The following is a 22,812-nucleotide window of genomic DNA, read 5'->3' on the forward strand; positions in this document are numbered from 1 at the left end:
CGGTCGAAACAAGCGACACCGTTCGTTATTCCGAGTGTTACGATTCACACAAGCCGGAGATCATGCCCTCTCCCCCCCCACCGGGGGGGGGGGGGCGAAATCGAAGTTACGCACCCAACCCAGCGCGCCGCATTCAGCGTGTGGAAGGGCGCGCTGTTTTCAAAGCGACTTCGCGAACAGGGCCATTCGATCAGCCCGAAACCACGGAAAACAGCTGTCCCCATAGCTTTCGGTAAACTCGGGAGGAGGATCAACGTACCCGACCAGCGACTGGATCAAAGCCGTGTCACCTCGTCGAAACTTCCTCCATGCGTTTCCGAGCCGTCGGGAGATCCGCAGCGGCCATACGACGCTGGATTCCGGACGGTTAGTCAAGGCCGAGCGCTGAATCGGCCGAGTCTCTTTCGCTCTCTGTCACACACCCTCGCAGGCACTTGCTGTCTCAATGTGGAGCGCGCTAGCCAGCGGCTGGCGTCAACACCGAGCCCGTCGGATACACACGGCTTGCGCACGCTGGCACGCACACACGCCCATAAACAAACTACACACCGCGGTCCGAACGACACGGAACGAGACTCGGCGCGGCTTCGAGCGCGGATTGTGGCTCGAAACGGATTTCTCGAAAACGAAACGGCGCGCCCATGTCAGTTTGGTGCCGCCATCTGTCGGAGCTACCAGACAGCCGATACGAAAGCGCGAATTACGATCTCGAGACGCACGATCTCAGCGTTTCGTGTCTAGTTGTTCTGCTGTACCATGGAAATAAACGTACGTACGTAAAATAATGGTTAGCCGGACTTTTTGGTACAAAACGCATACTATTGCAAACAGCGCAAAAGATGGTAAACAGGGAAAGGGAATCAGGACGGAGAAATCGTTTTTCTCGGCAACCGCAGCACCAAATTTGATCAAGTTTGTTACATGAAAAAGAAAAGTTATAATATTATGGCTGCGAGAAGCCAATTTTTAGAGCGCAGCTCTTTGGCGTCCGTTCCTGGGTTTCGCGTCGTCGTCGGCCTCGTAACCAGCTCCGCCCCCCTTTCATCCCCCCAGCGCTAGCAGCGACCGACTGATACCGCTGGATGCCGCTGACGCCGCTAGAGAGTCAAGATAACGTGACTGCATAGAACACCGTCGCCGCCATGCAGAAAGAGGAGGAAAGGGTCCCCCCCCCCCTGTTCTTGTGTGGCGGATAGGGTGCTCTTCAGTTGCCGACGCGCCGGTTATTCGTTGTCCCTGAAACCAACTCCGCAGCTGGGGTTGACTCACTGTCGGCGTCAGCGGCATCAGTCAGTCGCTGCTATCTCTTCCCTCCTCCCTTTATCGTGTTGTCCGCTTGCTGCGCGCGCTTCTGCCCCCATCGTTTGCCGCTGGGTGTACACGCCGCCCCCCTCCCCCCTCTTCCTGCGAGTCTCCGGTTGTCAAAGCGCCGGCTCGAACTTAATTCCTTTCTTCGCTCCTCCTCCAATGCAACCCCTGTGCGGTGGCAATCAGAGAGCCAGATCGGTGGCGGCGGATCTGTATATGTGCACCGCCCGAGCCGAAATTGCCGCTGCCGTTCGCCCTGTGCGGTGGCAATCAGAGAGCCAGATCGGTGGCGGCTTGACATAAAGACAAACAGCAATTTCCTAACACTTATGCGGGAGAACATGCCGTTCCTCTCGCTCGTAACGCGTCCCACGGCTGTGACAACCTCGCGAGGCACTTGTATACATCTCGTCTTTGAGAATCAAGCATTGGTGTACCAAGTCGAACATATATCAGTCTATTTCTCCGACCACAAAGCTTCCTTCATGACTGTCAAGAACTGTTAGTGGAGTCTTTGTTAAAGGAATACGTGTGAAAAATTAAAAAAAATTCTGTGATAGCGCATACATGTGTTGCTCGATTTCTTTCCCTCAATCTATCGAAAAGGTGAAACAGCTTATTTGCTGCGCTCAAATTTCGCATTAGGAAGTAACGTAATCGTCGGTAATTTTTTATTTAGGCCATCGATATTTTAAATAAATATTGTTAAGCATCAAACATTTTCAGAAAGCGAAACTATCATGTTTAGAACTGTGTAACTCGGAAATGAAAAATTATATCACCATTCTGTGAATCTCATTTAATAGTACATCTAAAGTGGACAAAGTCGATGCATTATACATGGCTCCTAAGAACACCCCTAATATATGAGTAGGACGATGCGAAAACCTTGTAAAGACTGTACAAGTTAACGTAAGAATTAAATTTCTCCATTTTGGATGTTATAGCGGATTCAGTTTACAGAACAGCGATATCTTTTTTCGCTACAGAGTTACGGATTTGTTAACTTCGTGCTTCATTTTTTTCAACCTCACCAATTTTCGGCAATTTTCGTAAAATAATTCGGGCCCGAAATCAAAATCCCGTTTACGAGAGTGACGATAATTTATCCTTCTCTCTCAAATGCAACAACTGTCATTAAAATTGGTCCGTGAGTTATATCATATAAGTGGCACGTCTGCATTTAACGCGTATTTCAATAGGCGGCGTCCGAGTTGGGTCCCCAGTTAAGGTATCCTCTTAATCTCGGTCCCATTTATCGCGCTGTTTGCAGCAGTAAACGTATGAACGTTGTGCCGTCTTTTAACGCGAGAATAAGCAATGACAGCCGAAGCATGCACTGACAAATGCACCTCCGTCAAAGTCACGAAGCTTCGCACAATAGCAACATTTGGCAAAGACGCCCGCATTGTCTTTTGACCGATGATGTCTTCGCGAAGCTGTCTGTACATTGCCGACTTCGTCAGAATCAGAACGAGGCTTAAGATGGCCGCTGTCCCGCTTAGTTACAATTAATTCTCCCTCTACGGCGAATATTGTAATACAGCCCAGTCGGGGCACCGAACACCACTGCCTATGTAACAATACTCATTGCTTTCTTTTGTACTCAGAACAAAATAATGCAACATGTTTCGTGTGCTACAGATAACCAATGGCAGGAGATAATCCTGAGGAAGTTTGAGCGTAATCGGAGGCCACTGTATATTTTAAATCATTCGCGAAAACTAAAATTGTTGACGTTATGCGATTTATGAAACTTTGGGACCAAAATTAATAATAATGGAACTTAGGGACTTAAGGAAGGACTAAATAATACACTTTGCTGCGCGTTTAGGATGCAGCAAAGTATGCAGAGACAAGGATTTCAAAAAAAAAAAAGCTCACGGTAAAATAACATCGAATGATAGCCCGAATAGGCCCATATTATAAAGTGAAAGCTTCATTGGCCGCGAACTTGCGATTTCGCCTTGGCCGTGGTCCGAGGAGGCACATGTCACACCGCGTTCCTCGTCGTTGCGTTCGCCTCCGCTCGCTTCGCCAGCTGCGTGGCATGCCTGATCACATGCCGGAGGATTGAAAAGGAGAGCTCGCGTGCGCCGCAGCCACAGTTGAGGTGGCAGTGAGGACGGCGACAATTCTGATAAGCAGGAGGAGGCCTAGAATCGACATCGGAACAAGTTGAAGAGGAAACGAATTGGCCAGGAAACAGACGAACAGTGCGCCGAACGACTGGCTAAACGCCGCAAAATAGCTAGACAACCAGACTAACCTGGAATTGCAATCAAGATTAACCAAGGCTAACCATCATATGCCTTAGCTTTCTTTACGTATATCCTGGCATAGCCGAGCTAAGCAACTGCCATATTTTTAAACTTCGTATTCAAGAGTCAAGTTTTTCCACTTGTTTATTCGGGTTGTGGGCTTGCGCGGACAGCTGAATCTATTTTATTTCCACTAACAAAGTTACGTAAAGTAGGTACAAAACGTACGAAATCACAGAAAATGTTACACATTTCTTTTAGGCTGTCTCATATAAGATCATCGCGCAATTGCATAAGCCGCACCTTCTACCTTGTCCAAGCTAAGATTATTTTTTTCATGCTGAAACAAAGGCGTGCGCTGAAAGAATGAGCTTAGTTTCAAGGTGAGCGCTTTCGCAGTGCCATATAGAAAAAATAAAAATTCCTTTATAGTATATAAAGTGGGGACACCCCTCTGAATCCACTTATCCAAACACAGCCAGCTGGCGTTCCTCTACGAAAACTCCCATTCGACTAGGAAAACGGGCGACAAAAAGAAAAGAGAAAAGAATTTATTCACAAAAAGCTGCAGAAAATCCCGAAAAAACGAATTCGGTTCATTAAACCTAACTTTTGTTGGATTATTGAGGTAGCCTTTGTCGTTTCATTGCGTAATTCCGTATGGAAGACAGCAGGCAACCTAGTCAGATTGCTAGACGTATATCTTGACGTATACGTTGACTCGGCATGTGTACTGTGCCGGCTGTCCCGTGTTGAGCTACATGTCGGGCGAAGACGTGGAAACCTGTGCGCATACTCACGCATATTGTATATATGATCTTTTTCTTAACAAAAACTGGCAAGAAATGTAAGAAATCTCTTGCTGTCGCCCTAACAATGTCATTCGTCATTGCAAGCAGCGAAGCCCACCAGTAGCTGATTTCATGATCTCCAGAACATTATCAGCAAAACTGTTATTGTTGATTTCGAGCTGCATAAATGGAAATCATGTATGTGTGTGACCTGTTAGGAATGTCGGGCCGGGGTGGCAACGTGCCCGCTGCACGTGTTTCGATCCACCCGTGGTGGGGGCGCCCTTCAGAGAACCAGCGAGGACAGCGCTAACCAACCGTGAACGTCCTTTGGAGAACTGCGGACTGCGGCAGCTCTGGAATTCAGAGGCGCCGGCTGGGTTCGGGCGGGACCACCTGGCTGCGGGGACGCAGGACAATGGACAACACGACGACTGCGCTGCAAAGGTCGTCTGCCCGCGGAGGGGCCACTGAAACCTGTGTGCGCGTGTGTGTGTTTGTAAAACGTCCCGCAGAGAGGTAAAACGTCCCGAAAGAGGCGGCTTGTTTACGCTGACGTCGAACGTTTTGCCTCACCTAGGGATCTAGGGAACACAAAGAGGATAAAACCAGCTGTTGTCGGCGGCTAGAGGGTGCTCGTCGTCGTGCTCTGTGCTCGTCAATGTACTCGTGAGCTGTGTGCTCGTTTGCTGTATGCTTCGTCTTGCGGGCTCCATTTGGGAGTCTCGCTAGACTGTGTAAATGTATCCCATGTTCAAATGTAAATACTGGAAATAAATCCTGCTCACCTAGCCCTGTCGCCCCAAGTTCCTCCGATCGTCCTATGAGCCCGACTCCAAATCTTACAGACCTAACAAAAAGACGGTGAAAAAAAAACAGTTAACCTTTGTACTGCCTGTATAACATGACAGTTGCGCGTTTTAGCATTTGTTCGTGCGAGTAAAAATTCCATCGTCGTTTTAACGTATAGATCAGCAGGCATAGCCATATGTTGTCGAGCTATATCACAGTTTTGCTTGCTTTGAGAAAGGACACAGACGCTGCTCGGCGCCGTCAGCAATTGCCGCATACAACTGCACCACAAGACAACACGTAGACACTTCTCGGCGCGGCTGCAGCAGCGAGCGAATTCCCCTTCACGCTGCGACTCGCTTCAACACGCGAACTATGCATCAAAAACACAATGCATACGAAGCTATGAGTACTCGACGCAATTTGTACACATCGCAGATCGCTTTCGAGATATCGGAGCCCACGCGGCGTACGCAGCAACCGCCGGTAGTGGCAGTTCCCGTTCGACCTTGGCTGAGCTTGGTCAGATTTACGGAACCAGGCGTTTTCTGGGTTTGCACCAGGAATAGTAGAGCTATCGCTCTAATATTTTTGGTTCGACACCTTGATTGCAACTAATAACAAGGGCAAGCAAATTACCGGCATGTAATTTTAGTCGAATGGTACGCCAATCCAATGCCTCCTTTACTAGATGCCAGCCGCGTTGTCCGTAAACTCGGTTCCTGGCCCTCTCCCTTTTCTCTCCTCTGCGAAAAGGCAACGAGCGCCACTTGTGGCGGACGTCTGCAACCTAGATCACGTGCTTTGGCCTCTGAGATTACCATGGCGTCTGTTGCCATCTCGGAGGCCCGCGATAACGCTCGCTAACAGACGCCCGCGCATATAAAGCGCCGGCGGAGCATTCAGCCGCCGCTGCCACATCCGTCGGAAGTTGAAAAGGCAACGAGCGCCGCCTCACGGAATTTATGCTGAACTAACTTCAACTAAGGGAACCGCCGCCGCAATGGGAAAGCGAGCAACGCGGCTGGCATCTAGTAAAGGAGGCATTGGCCAATCAAATGCATGGGCATTTCAGAATCGCGTAACATCGCGGGTTTCCGCTGTATCCACTCGTCTGTCCCAACTTGCAGCCTCCTCTACAAAGAGCACCTCCTGAAAATACTGAGCCCGAAATCCGGTCTCGCGCCTTCTAATTGTTTAACTTAATGACATTAGTTTTAAAAAGTGTACGCTGCTCCTTTTGTCATTGCTGATATTGTTGGCTTGGATATTTACTAGCCTGCGCACACAGATATACTCACTGAAGCGGTGTGCAATGACCAGAGCAGTTTTTGAGGTTTATTAGGATAGCATTTAGTTCCTATATGTACTGTGAACTTGGCTCCAATTGCAGTCACATATGCAGCAACTCATATCGTTCGAATTGCGACAAGCTGGTTCAGTCTATCATATGCGCCTACTATCGACATGAGCATCACTCGTCATAAGGTTTTTAAGGCTGGTCAGAAGTCGTGTGCAGCGCTGCCGAAGGTACGATGCGTTCACGGGTGCCCTTGCGCAGCGGAATGTAGTTCCTGGCGTAACTGCCTCATTAATGGTGGGATTGGAGAGCTCTACTCTTCCTTGCATGGTACACGATACGTTACAGCGATACGAGACATGTTAGGCCCTTTGTGTATGCACGTCGTATCACCACGAATTACGTCGACGCGGCTCGGAGGAACACATCTCGATGGGCATTCCGCGTTCCTATTGGCTGAACAGCCACGCATCTTCCACAGTGCTCTGAACGACTTGTGAGATGGATATACTTCGTTTCATACATCACGTGCAACGCTGTGGATGCTAAGAGATATTTTTACTGCGATAGCAATTATTGGACACTCTAGGCGAACTCTCACAGTCAACTCGACGGTTCCATATATATTTATGCACAGAAACCGCAAAAGTTTACGGGACGCAGGATCTGCAAAGAAGCTGAATTCTCGCGAAGCGTGGTCACACAGCCTGGAATTAAATGTTGCAGCATGTAGTAGCCTTCGCCCCCTACACAGTGATTCAGTAAATACGAAGTGTCATTCCTTAACAGTGCAGGAATTCACATATGAAGGGAAAACCGCATCCCGTAAATTTGTGCTGTTGACTGTACATGTATGGAAAACACGGGGAAGGCGGGAGTTGGAAATTCAAGACGATGGGCCAAACCAGAATAAGTTAAAAGCAGGAGCCAGCGTTTCGACAAATGGACTCGTCTTCAAGGCGGCATGTGCTTTCCTCGGCACAGAAGGGTTCTTCTAAAGGGGAGAGGGGTAAGGCGGGTGGGAGAGGCAACGACTGATGGTCTGTCAGCGGCGAGGGTGTAGAATTTAAAAGAAAGGTGTGCTATTCAGTGGCGTAGCTAGGTCGTCTGGCACCCGGGGCTCATACGTCTTCTTTGTCACCCCTCCCCCCCCCCCTCCACTGGTGTAGCCGGCGGAAAGAGGGGTGTCTTCACACGTATATGACACCCCCCCCCCCCACTAGCCCCCTTGCACCCGGGGCCCACGGCCCCCCGGCCCCCCCTGTTGCTACGCCACTGGTGCTATTCAACCTCAGTGGAGGGATGTGAGGTAGCGCCGTGTGTCAGCCGGTTGACGTGTCACCGTAGGTTCCTTTTTTCGTGGAAGGCGCCTGGACGACGACGACGGGGGGGGGGGGGGGGGGGAGGGTGAAGATCGCGTTATCTGCTCCACTAGAGGTCAGTGAACTATCGTGTCTCTGACAGAATAAAAGCGGCAGAAAATGTGTTCGTGGAAAGAAAATTGAATAAATATATAAATAAAAGAACCAAAGGAAGTGAGAAAAAGACAACTAAGCAACCCAATTAAATATGACTAAGCGCTTATGCCTATAGTTTGAAATTTAGCATAGCGAATCCTGTTGAACCGCTATGCCTATTGGTTCCGATGTCTTGAACTTGTGGATGAGGTATGATTCTCGGTATTTTCTGCCTCGCGCAGAACGGAAATTTGAAAGTAGGATGTAGAGTTTATGCTCATCAAAGTTATGGCCTGGTTGGTTGAAATGCTCGGCGACGGCTTTGGGAATTTTTTTAACGGTGTCCGCGCGATATCCGTTTAACGCGACGTTTATTGATTGCTCCATTTCACTGGCATATTGTTTATTACAGAAAAAACATTCAAGCATATAAATTACATTGGAACTATAGTACAAGTAAAGCTAGTTTTCACTTCATGTGTATAGCAATTTCGGTGCTCTTAATTTTAATGTTACTTTGAAGGTGCCCGCAGATTTTACACCTGGGGCAAGAACATGTTTTATTACGGGGGGAACGATGGTCGGCTGACTTTTGCGTGCACTAACATCTCTTTAATGTTTCTGTTTCGGAGATAGGTCCCCCTTGATACCACCGGGAGCCCTTTTTTAAAACCCTCGTCATTTGATAATATTGGGTAGTATGTTGTTTATGTTTGGGAGGGCATTAGAAATATTTTGTTATAAAGGCTGGCGGTCTCTCATTCTGGTGTAGGCAGTTTCTTAGGTAATTCCGACTGCCTCTTCAATCTTGACTCGGAGTCATAAGTCAGAGTCAGAGGAACCTGCGGATAGTTTCGTTCTGCTAGCGTTGTTTTAAGGTCGTTTAGGTGGTGATATAACCGCTGTCTTTACTGCAGATTCTTATTCGCTTAGCTTGTCCGACAAAACGTCCCTCACGTGCAGTGTCGTGCGTGATGACTGGTGTGCTTTAAATACTGCTGGCTGTCCGTAGGCTTCCGGTAAAGTGTCGTTCTCAGTTTTCCATTTTCTATGTCGACCGTCATGTCTAGGAAGTTGATTCGACTAGGAGAGTGGTGAGCACTAAACGTATATATAGTAATCGAGCGAAAGCGGTTTAAGTGGCTATTTAGGTCCGTCAGCACGCTTGTACCGTGTTCCCATGTTACAGATACATCGTTAGTGTAACGCCGATAGGTGTGGGGATTTAAAGGGTATGCTTTTATTAGCGAATTTTAGTGCGTCCGGTATTCCCGCAAGCGCGGATGGTTTGCCGGTTTAGCGGGGGCGTAAACGGGAGCGGCCAGATTGGTGGCGCCGGCTGGTGGCGCAAAGCTCAACCACAAAAACACAAAGCTAATTACTATATTTTGCTTAACTGCTATTGTAAATTTTTGACAGCGGCGTAATCGTGTTCACAATTACGCCGCTGCCAAAAATTTGCACCAGCAGCGAAGCAGGATATAGGGGGTTACTGCAGCTTTAGCTCAGTGTTTGCCTGGCTGAACTCTACGCCACCAGGTGGCTGCACCGCAAATTAGACCCCGCAAATTCGGCAAACCGCCTCCCTTTTTCGGAATAGCGGACAGGCTAAACGTCTCTAATATGACCCCTTAAAATGAAAAATTCATGTATATATACGGCTGCTAATACAGTCGAACCCGGATATATCGAACCCGCACATAACAAATTATTGTGTACGAACAGCTGTAATGATCCCCTCGAATTTTTTTTTTACAATACCTATATTTTAAATAGCAATTACTCATACGCATATCGAAGTATCTTTTGTGTTCTCCTTCAGATTCGATATATCCGGGTTCGGCTGTACATTGTTTTAGATCGATTTGCTTTTCGTTGCATTTCCTTTCGGTTTCCTTTTTTATTTGCGGGCCATCCCGGCAGCCTAACATGGGCAAGACGCAGCGAAGCATACAAGGAAACGCGCGGTGCAATACATTCTGGCGGCCGAACTTCTTGCGTAGCTTCCGGAGCGTTGCACTTCGAGTATGAATCGCGGACAACTTTCTGTGGCAATGAAGGGAACGCTACGGAGGCAAAGCGCGCGCAAGTGAGAGCGATTCTCAAAAGAGTCCCGCGTTTTCGTCCACGTTAGTTTAAGCTGAGGAAGAGTAAACATAAACACCGCATTAGCATAAGGTAAATTAGATAAAAAGTACCACCGAGCGTAAAAATTTACTCATTTTGCGGCTTTTCCCTTCCGCGCCTGGGCAAACGCGAAACCGTCGCACGTGACGCAAGCGTCGATTCAGCGTCTGTTCCGAGAAACTAAAAGCAGTGTCAAATGCTGCCGGACTACTTGCCGCCGTAACACATGTGTGGCAGCCGCGCGCCCTTAGCTTTCCCTTCATTGCCACAGAAAGTTCACAGTTATTAATAGTCTCCGCTTCTATACGGCTTCTTTACTCCGGCAGCGGCTGGGCATGGCGCGGCTGTGCGCGCCTGGCTTGGAGGTAATCTGCGCTAGGTTCGAAGGCTAGCTGACCGCAGATGGCTGATGGCTTCGTGTCAGCTGTGCACTCGCGCGCCTAGTTCACGTTGAAGCGAGAAGCAGCGCGAAAAGGAATTCGCCCGCCGATGCCGCCGCTCTTCATCACGGCAGCGCTCTTAAGGCACGTTCACACCGAAGGCGGAGCGGACAAGCGGACAAGCGGATCCGGCAAAGCGGCCGCGGATTTTCCGCTTTGCGGAAAATACGCGGCCGCTTGGCCGGATCGCGCCCGGACCGATTTTTTCCGCGCGGACAAGTTGGCCGCTTTGGCCGCAGCCAATCAGAGCCCGACACTGAGGAAGCGCTGGTGAACGAATGTAAACAAATGTGTTTCTCTGGGCTTTTCGCTTATGTTCTTGAAAAGCCTAAAAACGGCAAGTTGGGCCAGTTGGTTGGGATTCATAGTAAGATTTGTTACAGCGCAACACAAGACAAGGACAAAAGAAGGTATAAAACGACGACACGGCGCCGTGTCGTCGCTTTATACTTTTTTTTGTCCTTGTCTTGTGTTGTCGCTTTTCAATATGTGTAACAGCGCTACACAAGGGGTGAGTACAATGACAACGATCTCGTCTTCTTCGTCTGAGCTCATCATTTTGCAGAAGTAGATAGCGGACGGGAGCGCGCCAACCCACGACAAAAAAAAATATCGAAAGTGCGCGTACAAACCCAAAGTGCCGCGAGATGGCGGCACGTCCCTGACATTGCTAAAGAAATTGCGAGATGCCCCGCCTTCCGTGCGACGCGGGACGCCAGGCAAGCTTGTCCGGTCTGAACAGGCGTACGCGCTCACCGCCTCGCCGCGTTGAAAATCCGCTTGGCCGCTTTGACGCTCCGCTTTCGGTGTGAATGTGCCTTTACTGCGAGTGTCCGCGGTCATCGAGCGAGATGTGTTTATGTTTGTGCGCGAGTGGCACCATGCCTGTTAGTTTAGATGGTGAGCGAATGTTTAGAGCAGTCCATAAAGCTGATAAAACGACTCACCTTACTGCGTACAGCTGTCTAATAATTTGCCTTCGCAATCAATGACTCGCCCTTCGGGCGAAACTGCGACTTTTTAATGCGATTGGCATTCTTAGCCTACTTCCCTCACTCTGGCGGGCTGTTGCTATCTGTCTATAGTCTCTGAAACATGGCTCGCGACACAATAGCGCGTGCGCAAAGTCACCGCCCAATTACAAAGTACAAGAGTTGCACGTCGCCACTGCTATGACGTCAGTCACTGACTGTACATAAAATGGTTTAGCCAGACAATACTTTGTATTTAGGACATGCATCTAAAAAGGCTTATCGGTTCTCGAGCTAGAAGAAAGGAAACGAAGCCGCGTCCAAGCTGCTCGAAGTCGATAAGCCGCCCATTAAGTAGAAGCTATAAGCAACGACGTTTGCAACCGTTGCGGAACGCTACGCGCGCAAGATCCTACGCGATAAACGACAGGCAGAAACACAACGCGTTGTCGCCAAACGTGATACTCTAAAGTAGCACGGTGCACTCGGCAACCGTGCGCGCAAGAAAGTTGCTTTCAGCGATACGGTATCTCAATACATTGTTTGAATGGAAATAGCATTAACGTCAACCTGAGATGATTTCTGTCGGAATTAAAACATTACATATTCCGAAGTTCTAAGTGCCGAAACCACGATATATGATTATGAGGCAAACCGTAGAGGGGGACTGCGAATTAATTTTGACCACGTCGGGTTACTTAATGTGCACCCAATGCAGGGTACATGGACGCTTTCTTCTTTCTTTTTTTGCACTTTGCCCCCATTGAAATGCGGCCGCTGCGGCAGGGTTTTGATCCCGGGCCCCCGGGCTTAGCGCCACAACGCCAAAGCCACCACGGCAGGTCAGGATTTTAAAGCGAAAGCTTTACTGGCCGCGAACTTGCGATTTCGCCCTGGCCGTGCTCCGAGGAGGCACATGACGTCGCACCGTGTTCCTCGTCGTTGCGTTCGCCTCCGCTCACTTCGCCAGCTGCATCACATGCCTGATAACATGTCAGAGGATTGAAAAGAAGAGCTCGCGTGCGCCGCAACCACAGTTCTGGCGGCAGTATGGACGGCGACAATTCTGATAAGCAGGAGGAGGCCTGGAATCGCGACATCGGAACGAGATGAAGAGGAAACGAATCGCCCAGGAAACAGACGAACAGCGCGCGGCAGGCGCCAACACTGTGGCGAGGTGGCTGACACTTTTCACATAGTGTGGGCCTGCCAGCAAAATTCGGCTCTCACCCACCACCCCAACCCTACCCGAGAGGACTGGGAGGCGGCCCTGCTTGGTTGCTCAGACCTTCAGGCCCAAAAGGCCTTGGTCAAGAGGGCCAGGCTGGCGGCTTCGGCCAATGGGGTCCCGGACTAGGGACTGGCCACCTAGTATGTAGGGCTCCTGCGCGAGTCCACACACCTCTTTCTTAACAAATGCTTTCCACCACCACCACCGAACGACTGGCTAAACGCCGCAACATAGCTAGACAACCAGACTAACCGGGACTTGCAATCAAGATTAACCAAGGCTAACCATGTTATGCCTTAGCTTTCACTACGTATATCCTGGCATAGCCGAACTAAGCCGCCGCCAGTTTCTTTAAGAACAGTCTTTCTTGGCGAGGTGTACCCCGGATTTTCCATGTCGGGTATGTTTCTGTATAGCCTCGTTCGGGGTCCGATCGCGAAGATAGAGCAGTCTAGACATGCGGGCTGATATGTGCTACTGGTTGTGTGGCCCCGGGACCACTGGAAGTGAACTCCCAGGGCCACTGTCGCCGTGCTGTTCCTTAAACAATATGAGAAGCAACTGTTGAGCCGAGGCTTTTTTCCCAAAGCACGACCGAGCGCGCCTAGGATGAAGACGCGAAGCGATAGTATACAATGTACAGATGAGGAAGATGGCGTCCATAATATAAGTGCTCACACTAGCTGCCCCCCGTGGACTGAAGGGGCCAGTCTGGCCGCAAATTGGCGAGGAGCGCCAACAGAACTTGAGGTGGGAACAAGTGTGACGCGATAGTTCATTGTAGAGGTTTGCCCTACAACCTTACTTACAGACTGTTCAAGCGCAGAACTTAGAACAACCACAAAAAAGCGGGAAGGCGGGAGATGGAAATTCAAGACGATGAGCAAAACGAGAACAAGGTGAAAGCAGGAGCCAACGTTCGACAAGTGGGCTTGTCTTCTCCAAGGCGACGAAGAAGACAAGTCTACTTGTCGAAACGTTGGCTCCTGCGCTCACCTTCTTCGCGATTTGCTCAACAACCACAATAGGGACACGAACGTGACAGGCGCTTAAGCAGTACGTAGTAATGGATTACCAACTAGCCCGTACCAACGCTTTACTCTATGACTTTGTAGGGGTCGATGTACCGAGACTGAAGCTTTTCATATAAACCAGGCATTCGCACAAGATGTCCAGAGTAGTTGCATCGACGCCAGGCCGGTAGAAAACGACATGCTGCGTGGCATCATAACGACTCTTACGGTCTTCGATCTTGGCTCGCCTCGGCGTTTAGGCGAGCACGGTGGCGACATCAGGCGAGATGACGCACAAACTGCAGGTCGCATATGAACGGTGAAGTGTCGATAGGACCGGAAAAGAAAGAGGCATGGAAAGCTTCGCTTTGAAAGAAAGAAACGTCGAGGGCAGAGGTTGGATGTCGGCCGTAGACCAGGAAGAACGGAGAGTAGCCTGTGGTTCGCCGGACAGCGGTGTTGTAAGGCAAATGTCACATAGGAAAGAATGGCATCCCAGTTACGATGATCAGGGTGGATATACATGGACAGCATATCACTGAGCCTGCGTTAAATTTGTTTTGAGCCACGCTGCCACGTAACCAGAAATTATTCGGACGGAAAACTCGGCTGGAAATAACGCCGTAGTAAAGGACATCGAATCGATTTAAACCAACTCGGATTCCAGGCGCAGACATTTTCTTTTGCGCTTCGCATTCATAAAAAAGCAGCCGCGGCATCCGCGACCCAACGTCAAACGCTAATAGTTCCTCAGCCGCTCTTGTGAGAGAAGGCAAAACAATATGTACGTACATAGCCCAAAGCCAAGGAGCTTCCCTGCTTGACATTTATTTTCTTTCGCGATGAACACTTGTCCCTCGTTCTTTCATTCTGTTTCGCGAACCCTCCGCAACGACATTTGCAGTTTATTTGTGATTTTTTTATTTACATCATGAAGTGCTCCCGAACGTCAGGCTCATGTGCGAGTATGAGACACACCGACACCCTACATTTCTATGAAAGGAATAAAACAGGCAGAAAAGATGCTAAGTAAAAGGGATCTCTGCAAAACTACACACAGTCTGCCAAAACACAGAAAAACAGTGCGAGCACATTCCATCCCAAGCAAATGGAGACCTACAGTGGAATTTATATGCGCAAATGAATTCCTTAATTTATTTCTTAATCATATTCACAAAATTAGCTTTTTGAATGCACCAGAAGAAGTTGTGCATTCAGATAAAAAAGACAAAGAAGGGTCAGCATACACATGTTGCACCAGTCTGCTAAGAACAGTACAGCTAACTTTAAAGGGACACTAAAGCGAAACAATAAATCAGTTTAGGCTAATGAAGCTTTGTCTGAGAACCCTGCAGGCAGACATTCCAAAAAAATAGTTTATTAGATGAGAAAATGAACGTCCAAGTACCAGTACTTGAATTTCGCGCCGAAACCCCAGCGCCAGTACGTCAGCGTGACGTCAGGGATTCCAAAGTATGTTTTCGCATTTGGGCCGCGTTGGCTGAATAAAGGTTCCCGAAATTTGCGACGTTGAATATTTGGTTCCTTTAGAACACAATGTAGTCAATCTGTACCGCTATATATAATTAGTAGGCCCTAGAAGATGCCATAAAAATCCATGACGTCACCGCAACCAGGTGCGGGAACTTAAGCAGGCGTCGCTACCCGTATTTCGTTCTTGCGCTTTTTCAGGCATACCAAACGTCTTATCGTTGTAAGAGTGTGGTTTCTGGTGTTGTAGAACGGTAATTTACTGATGCAGAAGAAATCATTTTTCACTTTAGTGTCCCTTCAAAGTACGATTTCTTTTTTTCGTCGTGCTTCTCTTCACTGATTGAGACATTTAACATAAAAGTGCAGCTTTGTTAGGACATAAAAACGCACAACTCCTGATGTTAAATCATCAGCATGTAATTTGCAGCCTACGGCATAGCCAAAATTAAAGCTTTCACTAGAATCACATCAACTATTCTGTCGCTGCAAAGCTTCTCTTTGCTGAAGAAGGTTGTAAATATATTCCCTCAAGTTTCTTTAGTGCTTCAAAAAGCCATTTGGAGGGACACAGCAATCCTCCCCTGTCACAAATTTCGTGAATTTTGAGACTCTGCTACTGACACTAGAGTTCTGCAAAAGAAGAGGGCGGCAACCCTCACGGTTGTTGAGAGTAAAAAAATTTCTGCGCGACATACCCTGTCATATCTAATGAATGAGGCAGTTATCTCTCCTTTCGTCCACATAAGCCCGGTGCTCTGCCGGAGTACTGTTTAGCCGTTGCTCTATCAGTGTCAGATTTCCACAGCTTCATCAAGTGACGCAACGTCGCCTTCCTTGTCAGAATTATCAGGTGAGCGAAGTAGCGATACCAAATCTTTACTGACCTCTGTGTTCCCTGTTTGCATTGCCTTCGCCAAGTTATGAAAAGAGAGGCAATCCACAACAATAAAAATTGAGACGGTGTTGGGTGATCGTTGGACCCGCACGACTACCTCACAAGAAGTTCTCCAACCTATACTGGCCTAGTCTAGACGTCAATGGGTATTTAAAACCCTCTCCTTCCAAGTATTCTAACAGAGCCAAAGTGCTGCACAATGTCCCACGGAGCCCGTCTGCCGTCGATTGGCTCAAGAAGCCGCAAAGACCTTTTGCATGTGACTACCAACGAGACGGAAACTCGAGGAATTCCTTCAGAGTCCTTCAGAGCAAGCACACCGCAACCGGCCGCAACACACGGAGAACGCGTCCGTACAGCCCGTGCGACTGCAGCGCCACCGCATACATCCGGGACCTGTCTACGCTCCCGGCTTCAAAGCAGTGCGTGGCGCGTTCCGCCGTCTGAACGCACTGCCCCTTTTCTATAGTCGGGTACAAATTTAGAAAAAAAAAGGGAGGCCCCACCCACATGACCAAAGCGCGACAGCCGATTGCTTCCGCGACTCAAATAGACCCGCACAAAAAACCGTGCTCGGTATAAATAAAGACTTTTCTATTTTGATGTCGTTTAGTAGAGCTCTCGTGTTTGGAATGCTACAGCACGTGCCAGATCGCGAGGGAAAAAGTAACCCTGTGCCCTGCGCGGACAGCCACCTTTTCCACCAGCGGGGTCATCGGCCGTCCGGCTCGTGACTCAGTCTATAGAGTGCGCGCCCATTGGTGGAGGCTCGTGTGCATCCGCCTTGGAGGAGTAAACGCCCCTTATTTCTAAAGTTGTACCCGACTATAGTACACTGTACCTTTAGACATGCTTAAAGCCCCTTAAACTTCGTATAGTGCCACGCTTTGAAGAATGCCGCCTCCTCCTCGCGCGCTCTGGCCGAGGCCGACTCCGCGTCGCTATTGGCCTGATAGTATCACGTGGGCCCTCGCGTCCTGCATCAGCGCCATTTTTGCTCGAGAAGCGTCTACGGAGTGGCGAGGAGCACATGTTGCTACGCTCGAGCAGTGTAGGCGGCGCCACGGTCGAGGAGGGAGCGCAAAAGAGAGGAGAAACGAGTAAAGGCGGAGGAGGAGAGTGTCGCTACTTTACGAAGTTTAAGGGGTTTTAGACATGCTGGTTCATTCGGCGACGCCTCCACTAAGTCCCCGGGTGGCGCTTGTGTGAATATATACAGCGTGCGAACTATCATGCACAAATATTTAAACATCTGCACATGCCAGATTGCTGGACAGAACCAAGGTAATGTTTGCCGTCGTTTTAGGTATTTTTAATTACACCTAATTACATAAATCGCCTTAAGCAACTTTCAAACTATTATAATTATATGAAAAGTGTAAATGAGAAACTTGTAGAGTAACATGAAAAACTCCTCATACACCTTTCTGTTGCTCAATACGTGCAGCATGAAAGCGTTTTTTTCCGATCGTGAAAGCTGCCCTCGAAATTTCCGCGCGACTGGCCACTCGAGGCGATTTGCGTTGAAAGGAAGAATGACGCCAAGAGGCTCGCGCCGCGCCCACGGAAGTTATATATATAAATAAGAGATTATTTTACTACACAGTGTCGAACTCTGGTGACGTCACTCGGCATTACCGCAGCGCCTATAGTGCTCTGGCAGTGCAATCCTTGCTCCGCCATATCTTCACTTTGTAAATAACCGTAGCAGACATCTGCGGCAGCCACGCCGCGTTTCACAAACGCTTCGAATCGCAGTCAAGTTTTGGCACTCTGAAACAAACGAACGAAACGCCTCGCGGGGGCACAGGAAAAGTGCCGTCGGCAGCAATACATTCCTTGTCCTGAAAACAGGCCAGTCCAATGCAGCGCATGAACAAGAAACTTTATACTATAGGTAGCTTCATTTCTTTTTTCGAAAATCGCTTCAAAAACCAGTGAGTGGGCGACGTGAGGCGTCGACAAAGAAACAATAAATAAAGGGGGGAAAACGCGTGCTGTGGTGCGTTCTAGAAGCGACAGTCCGGATGCCTGTACAGGCCGTACAGGGGCTTCCTGAAAGCGCTCTGCGTGCCGTAGTGCAGGTTCCTCACGAGCATGTAGCGAACGAAAGGCGCCCCGCAGAAGCCGTCGTAGTTGTCGAAATCGAAGTCCGCCATGAGCACGCAGGCGCTGCCGCTGCCCACCCCCAGGGCGGTGAAGTTGAAGCGGGCGTTGTACTGCTCCAAGGACGGGACCAGGTAGAAGCGCGTCTGCGCCTCCTCGCCGACGCGGTGCACGATGCATGAGTTCGAGCGGGCGTCCTTGCAGAAGCTCGGTTTGTTGCAGTCCACGTGGAACGGCAACGGGCCGTACAGACTGCCATCGCTGGGCAGCCGGGTCTCTTTGGCGACCGGGTCCCAGACCGCGCGCGCAGACACCGGCGCCAACGACTCGATGAGGCACAGGGTGCCCGTCTTGACGCCCGCACCAACGGTGCCGACCCGGACGAACGTGTGGAGCGTCGCGTTCGTCTGCTCCGTGAACTGTTCGCACAGCCGAAACGGCTCCGGCAGCCGCTGCGGCATCCGGTACGCGAACACGAAGATGTAGTCCACCACGTGGGCCACTTTCACCGCGTACTCGATGCTGACGGGCTCGCTATCCGTGATCACCGAGACGATGCGCCGTTCCGGCTCGGCGCCCCCGGCGAAGGCGGTGCGAAACCCCAACACGACCCTGGTGAAGGCGAGGCGGTCGTCGCCGCTGCGGCAGCCTGGGTGCGGCTGCGTCCAGTGCAGGGCCACGCCGTTCAGGCGCAGCAGCTTCACGGTGGCCAGGACGTGGGCGGTGAGCGAGTCGAGCGTGCTCGGGTCACGCCCGGTCGCGGTGAAGTGGGGGCCGTCCTCGGGGTAGCCGCCCAACGCCAGGAGGATCTTCATGTCGGCGCTGGCGAGACGGTCCGTGATCCGCCGGAGTTGGTGCATGCCGTGATGCTTGTCGAACACGGGCATCCGGCTCAGCATTCGGCCGTTCCGGAAGCCGACCGACCAGTAGACGAGCGTCGAGCAGATCTGGAGGGGCAGCGACTGGACGGAGTAGTACTTGTCCTGGCCGGTCCACGCATTGACGCGCGTGTTGTTGAATAGGCACATCAGTTCGGACGGCGACGACTCACCCAAGGAGGCGCTTATCCTGTAGACGGTCACGTTGAACGGTTTCAAGACGTCTTTCACCTCGGGTCCGATGCTGCAATCGATGGCCGTGGTCGACGACTGAGTAGTAGGACTCGGCTTCGCCAGTGTCGGACCTGCGGGTAGGGATGGCAATGGTTGAGGAGAAAAAAGATATCGCTAGAGAAAAATAATGAAACGCTTTTTTTTTGCTGTGCCTTAAAAAATTGGCCATAATTTCCAGCACTTGGATAACGTAAAGTTCCAAAACGTCGGGCAGAGGACCCAAGCGAGAGCACCGACATATACGGACGCGGATTATATATAATGCGCTAGCTTGTTTTAGTTGTTTGCGTTTTTGAAACACTTTTGCAGAAAATTTGTTTTGATGCCACCTTTACTGCGGCAGATCCACTTGATCTTGTACTTGTAAGAGAGAAAATATATATTGACATCCTGTTTATATTTTTTACTGGTACATTGTACTATAGCTGCTACAAATAGTAGTGGACAATGTGAAACCCAGTTTATTAGCATTCTTTCTGAAATTACAAAAATTCCGGCAGAAGCCATCTCACGATGAATGTCAACGTTAACGCGATTGTCATTGAAGCAATGCGTGCAGTGGCCCATTTCCACCGCCGAAACACGGTGGCAATATGTCAGCGTTCAGCGCATCAGATCTCGCACGCACAGCGCGCCATGCATTGGCAACGCGCAAGCTTCGCGGCGGCGACGCCAGGTGGCGTCGAGTGTTCTTAGGGAAGCGCGAAACAGGAGTCCCGCTGCAGTAGACGCTTCACGTATAACCCATTTCGACAGTGGCAATAGGTTGTCTCGCTACACTGATTCAATGCTGAACGCATTACCATCGACAGTCATTGGTGAGATGGGTTCTGTCGAAATTTTTGTCCCTGAAGAGCTGCACACGCCCAGTAGGTAGCCCAAGCTGGCCCAATGGTTGGATATGAAGACGGTTCCCTCAGCACAGCAGCCCGATGCTCTCCGTCAGACCGCGCGCACTACCCAGAAACCCAATTTGGCGGGAAAGACGGTCAGACGCCCAGAAACGCGAAGTATTCCGAGAATATACTAATGGCACTTGTAGTATTCCCCCAGAAATCTCGCGCCCGCACACCTGCGGGCCCCGGCGAAGTCGCGGACGGCTGCACCGGCAGAGGCGGCAGCCGGACCACGGTGCCGTTGCCTCGGAACACGAACGGCAGCAGGAGCATCCACGTGGAGAACACGACGGGCGCCATGGCTGCGGCGCACACGGCCCAGCTGCGCATGCAGAGGCGCTCTTCCTCGGGCGTCTCCTGCGAGGGCAGGACCGCCCGTCGCTCGGGCGACGGCACGTCCGGGATCTCGGAGGCCGGGCTGTCGACGCTCGCCGTGCCGACGCTGCCCAGCGGCGTCCGGCGCGGGGCGAACACGATGACGTTGGGCGCGACCTGGGTGGCGCCGACTCCCGGGAAGCCGGCGTAGCGTCGAGCCGCGGCGCGTTCCAGCGCGGGCGCCTGGACGCCCGTCGGCTCGATCTTGGGCGGCGGCGCCGGCCGAAGGGGTTCTGCCTGTGCCGGTTCGGGAGGCCTTGCGGTTGGGGACTCCGACGGCGACATGCGGGACTTGGAGCGCAGGGCTTGGCTATGCATCGTTGGGAACACGCGGGGCTAGCTTCTTCTCCTCGGCCTTTCTTGTTCTTTTAACTCACGCGCTGGAGCACGAGCTGACACGCGCCCTCCGAGTCTTCTTCGTCTCGGCTGTTTCTTCTGCCTGCACGATGAACGCGACAGGAGGAATTCAAATCGTAATTGGATACTAAGCAGTATTCTCTGTTAGCATTACGTGATTTGAAGCCTGGAAAAGAAGTAGACTGCTATCAAAACGCATTACTGGTGCTTAGGTTTCTTCAAGTATTGGCATTAGTTTTTCTAATTTGTGAATCCGAATGAATCCACGCGTGTTCACGCAATCTTTTTTTACAAGGTTGACAAATCTAGCTTAGACAATTTTAATAGCATTTGCATCACTGGTGTACTGATGCCATCAGAGGCTGGAGCTGAAACGTGGCAGCGACTTCACCCCATTCGCTCTCTTAGTGTGCGCGGTTATATAGTCATCCGGGCGCGGATCCGTGCCTAGCGGTTTTCGGGTTTCCTCAAGTCGACGCTCAAGTCCCCCGGTGAACATTGTCATATTTGGAGTCGGCCATGAAATAGATGGTAGCTCGACCATGCCGTTGTCCAACTTATCCACGCTGAGGACGTTGTTGAAGGGAAAGACTTGTTCTCATCAAGAACGAGGAATATGGGTTTATTTACAGTATTTACATGAGAACGTTACAGTTCATCAGTCTAACATGACTGCAAGAGGAATGCACTCCGAGGAGCCGCCTTCGGCTCGTTAAATACTTTGTCCTCCCTAGATCCCTAGATGAGGGAAAAACGGCCTTTCAACCTGCTACAAACTCGGAGAGTTCGAAGTCATTGTAGCCGACCCGCAGGGTTACACACACTTCCCCACAGGTTTCACTGACCACGCCGAGGTGAGTGGATCCTCGGAGAGACGGTGCTTTTCCCTGAGCAGGCGCCTTCATCCCAGTGTCGACTCTGCAGACAATGGCCGCCGCGTCTGTCCATGACTTCTAAGCTGCGTGAGACGGCAGGGCAAAATATCTTCCAGGAGCTCCCCGGATTTCCACCGCTTCTAACAACCCGTGGTGGCCACGGCGAGTCCACGAACAATATTTGGTCCGCCGACCCCGTTTAGTCATAGCGGCGGCGCTTGCTTGGCGACGCGGCGTATTGTTGTTTTCCCAGAACGAGTCATCGCAGCGGGCCGGGCGCGTTCCAAGGTCTGGTTCTCCGAATATCGCCACCCCCACCGCTGCGGCTGGCTGGGAATATTTTCTAGATCGGTACCCTTGCAGGCCGTTCGTAACAACACCAGCGGCATCGTATTTACACTGGTAATGTCGCAACCAGGGATCAATGCCCCGGGTGCATATTGAGCTAACCCGAGCCCAAGGAAGTGTTTGATTGCTTTTTGCGTCGCCGCCGGGCTGGTGTAGACAGCGGCCAGAGGAACGTCGACGTCCCCGTACTTGAGTTGCAGAACGCATGCGCCAGCAACGCCGTCAACCAGTACGCACCTGGCTTCACAATTTGGTGGCAAGACAACATTGTCGGTCCAATGGATAGACGGGCGGCCATTTCGTTCTTCCAAATTGCCACTCCAGCGCTTCCAGTAGCCCACTCGTTCCAAACCGGCAATCGGCTGCGGGCCGGCGCTCCGCGTCTCCGACAAGGCGATGATGTCTGCTTTCAGCGTTACGCAATCCGCTTCATTAGAGAATGGAGTTTAGCCTGTCCGCTATTCCGGCAAACGGGGGCGGTTTGCGCGGATTGCCGGATTTGCGGGGGCGTAAACGTGAGTGGCCGGAGCGCTGCAGCCACCTGGTGGCGTAGAGTTCAACCAGACACCTGACAATAGAGACTTTTAGCCTGTCCGCTATTCCGGTAAACAGGAGCGGTTTGGGCGGATTGCCGGATTTGCGGGGGCGTAAACTTAAGCGGCC

General features: G+C 50.7%; 2 protein-coding genes across 2 annotated transcripts in view; both read right to left on the minus strand.

Moving 5' to 3' along the window:
* The window catches only part of Pld (Phospholipase D), a 170,596-nt gene extending 170,037 nt beyond the window's left edge, over positions 1-559 (minus strand). The window contains exon 1 of the mRNA XM_075675895.1: positions 260-559. The gene's annotated coding sequence lies outside the window, so the exon portion shown is untranslated. The remainder of the gene's footprint in view (positions 1-259) is intronic.
* Positions 560-17,944: 17,385 nt separating this feature from the next.
* Positions 17,945-20,998, minus strand: LOC142564750 (uncharacterized). The gene is made up of 2 exons (XM_075675897.1): positions 20,371-20,998; positions 17,945-19,369 (listed from the first exon to the last, which is right to left on the minus strand). The coding sequence occupies exons 1-2, from the start codon at positions 20,885-20,887 to the stop codon at positions 18,090-18,092; spliced, it is 1,797 nt and encodes a 598-aa protein (XP_075532012.1). The 5' UTR covers positions 20,888-20,998; the 3' UTR covers positions 17,945-18,089.
* Positions 20,999-22,812: the final 1,814 nt, after the last annotated feature.

This window comes from Dermacentor variabilis, chromosome 11 (genome assembly GCF_050947875.1).
Source record: "Dermacentor variabilis isolate Ectoservices chromosome 11, ASM5094787v1, whole genome shotgun sequence".
Lineage (NCBI taxonomy): Eukaryota > Metazoa > Arthropoda > Arachnida > Ixodida > Ixodidae > Dermacentor > Dermacentor variabilis.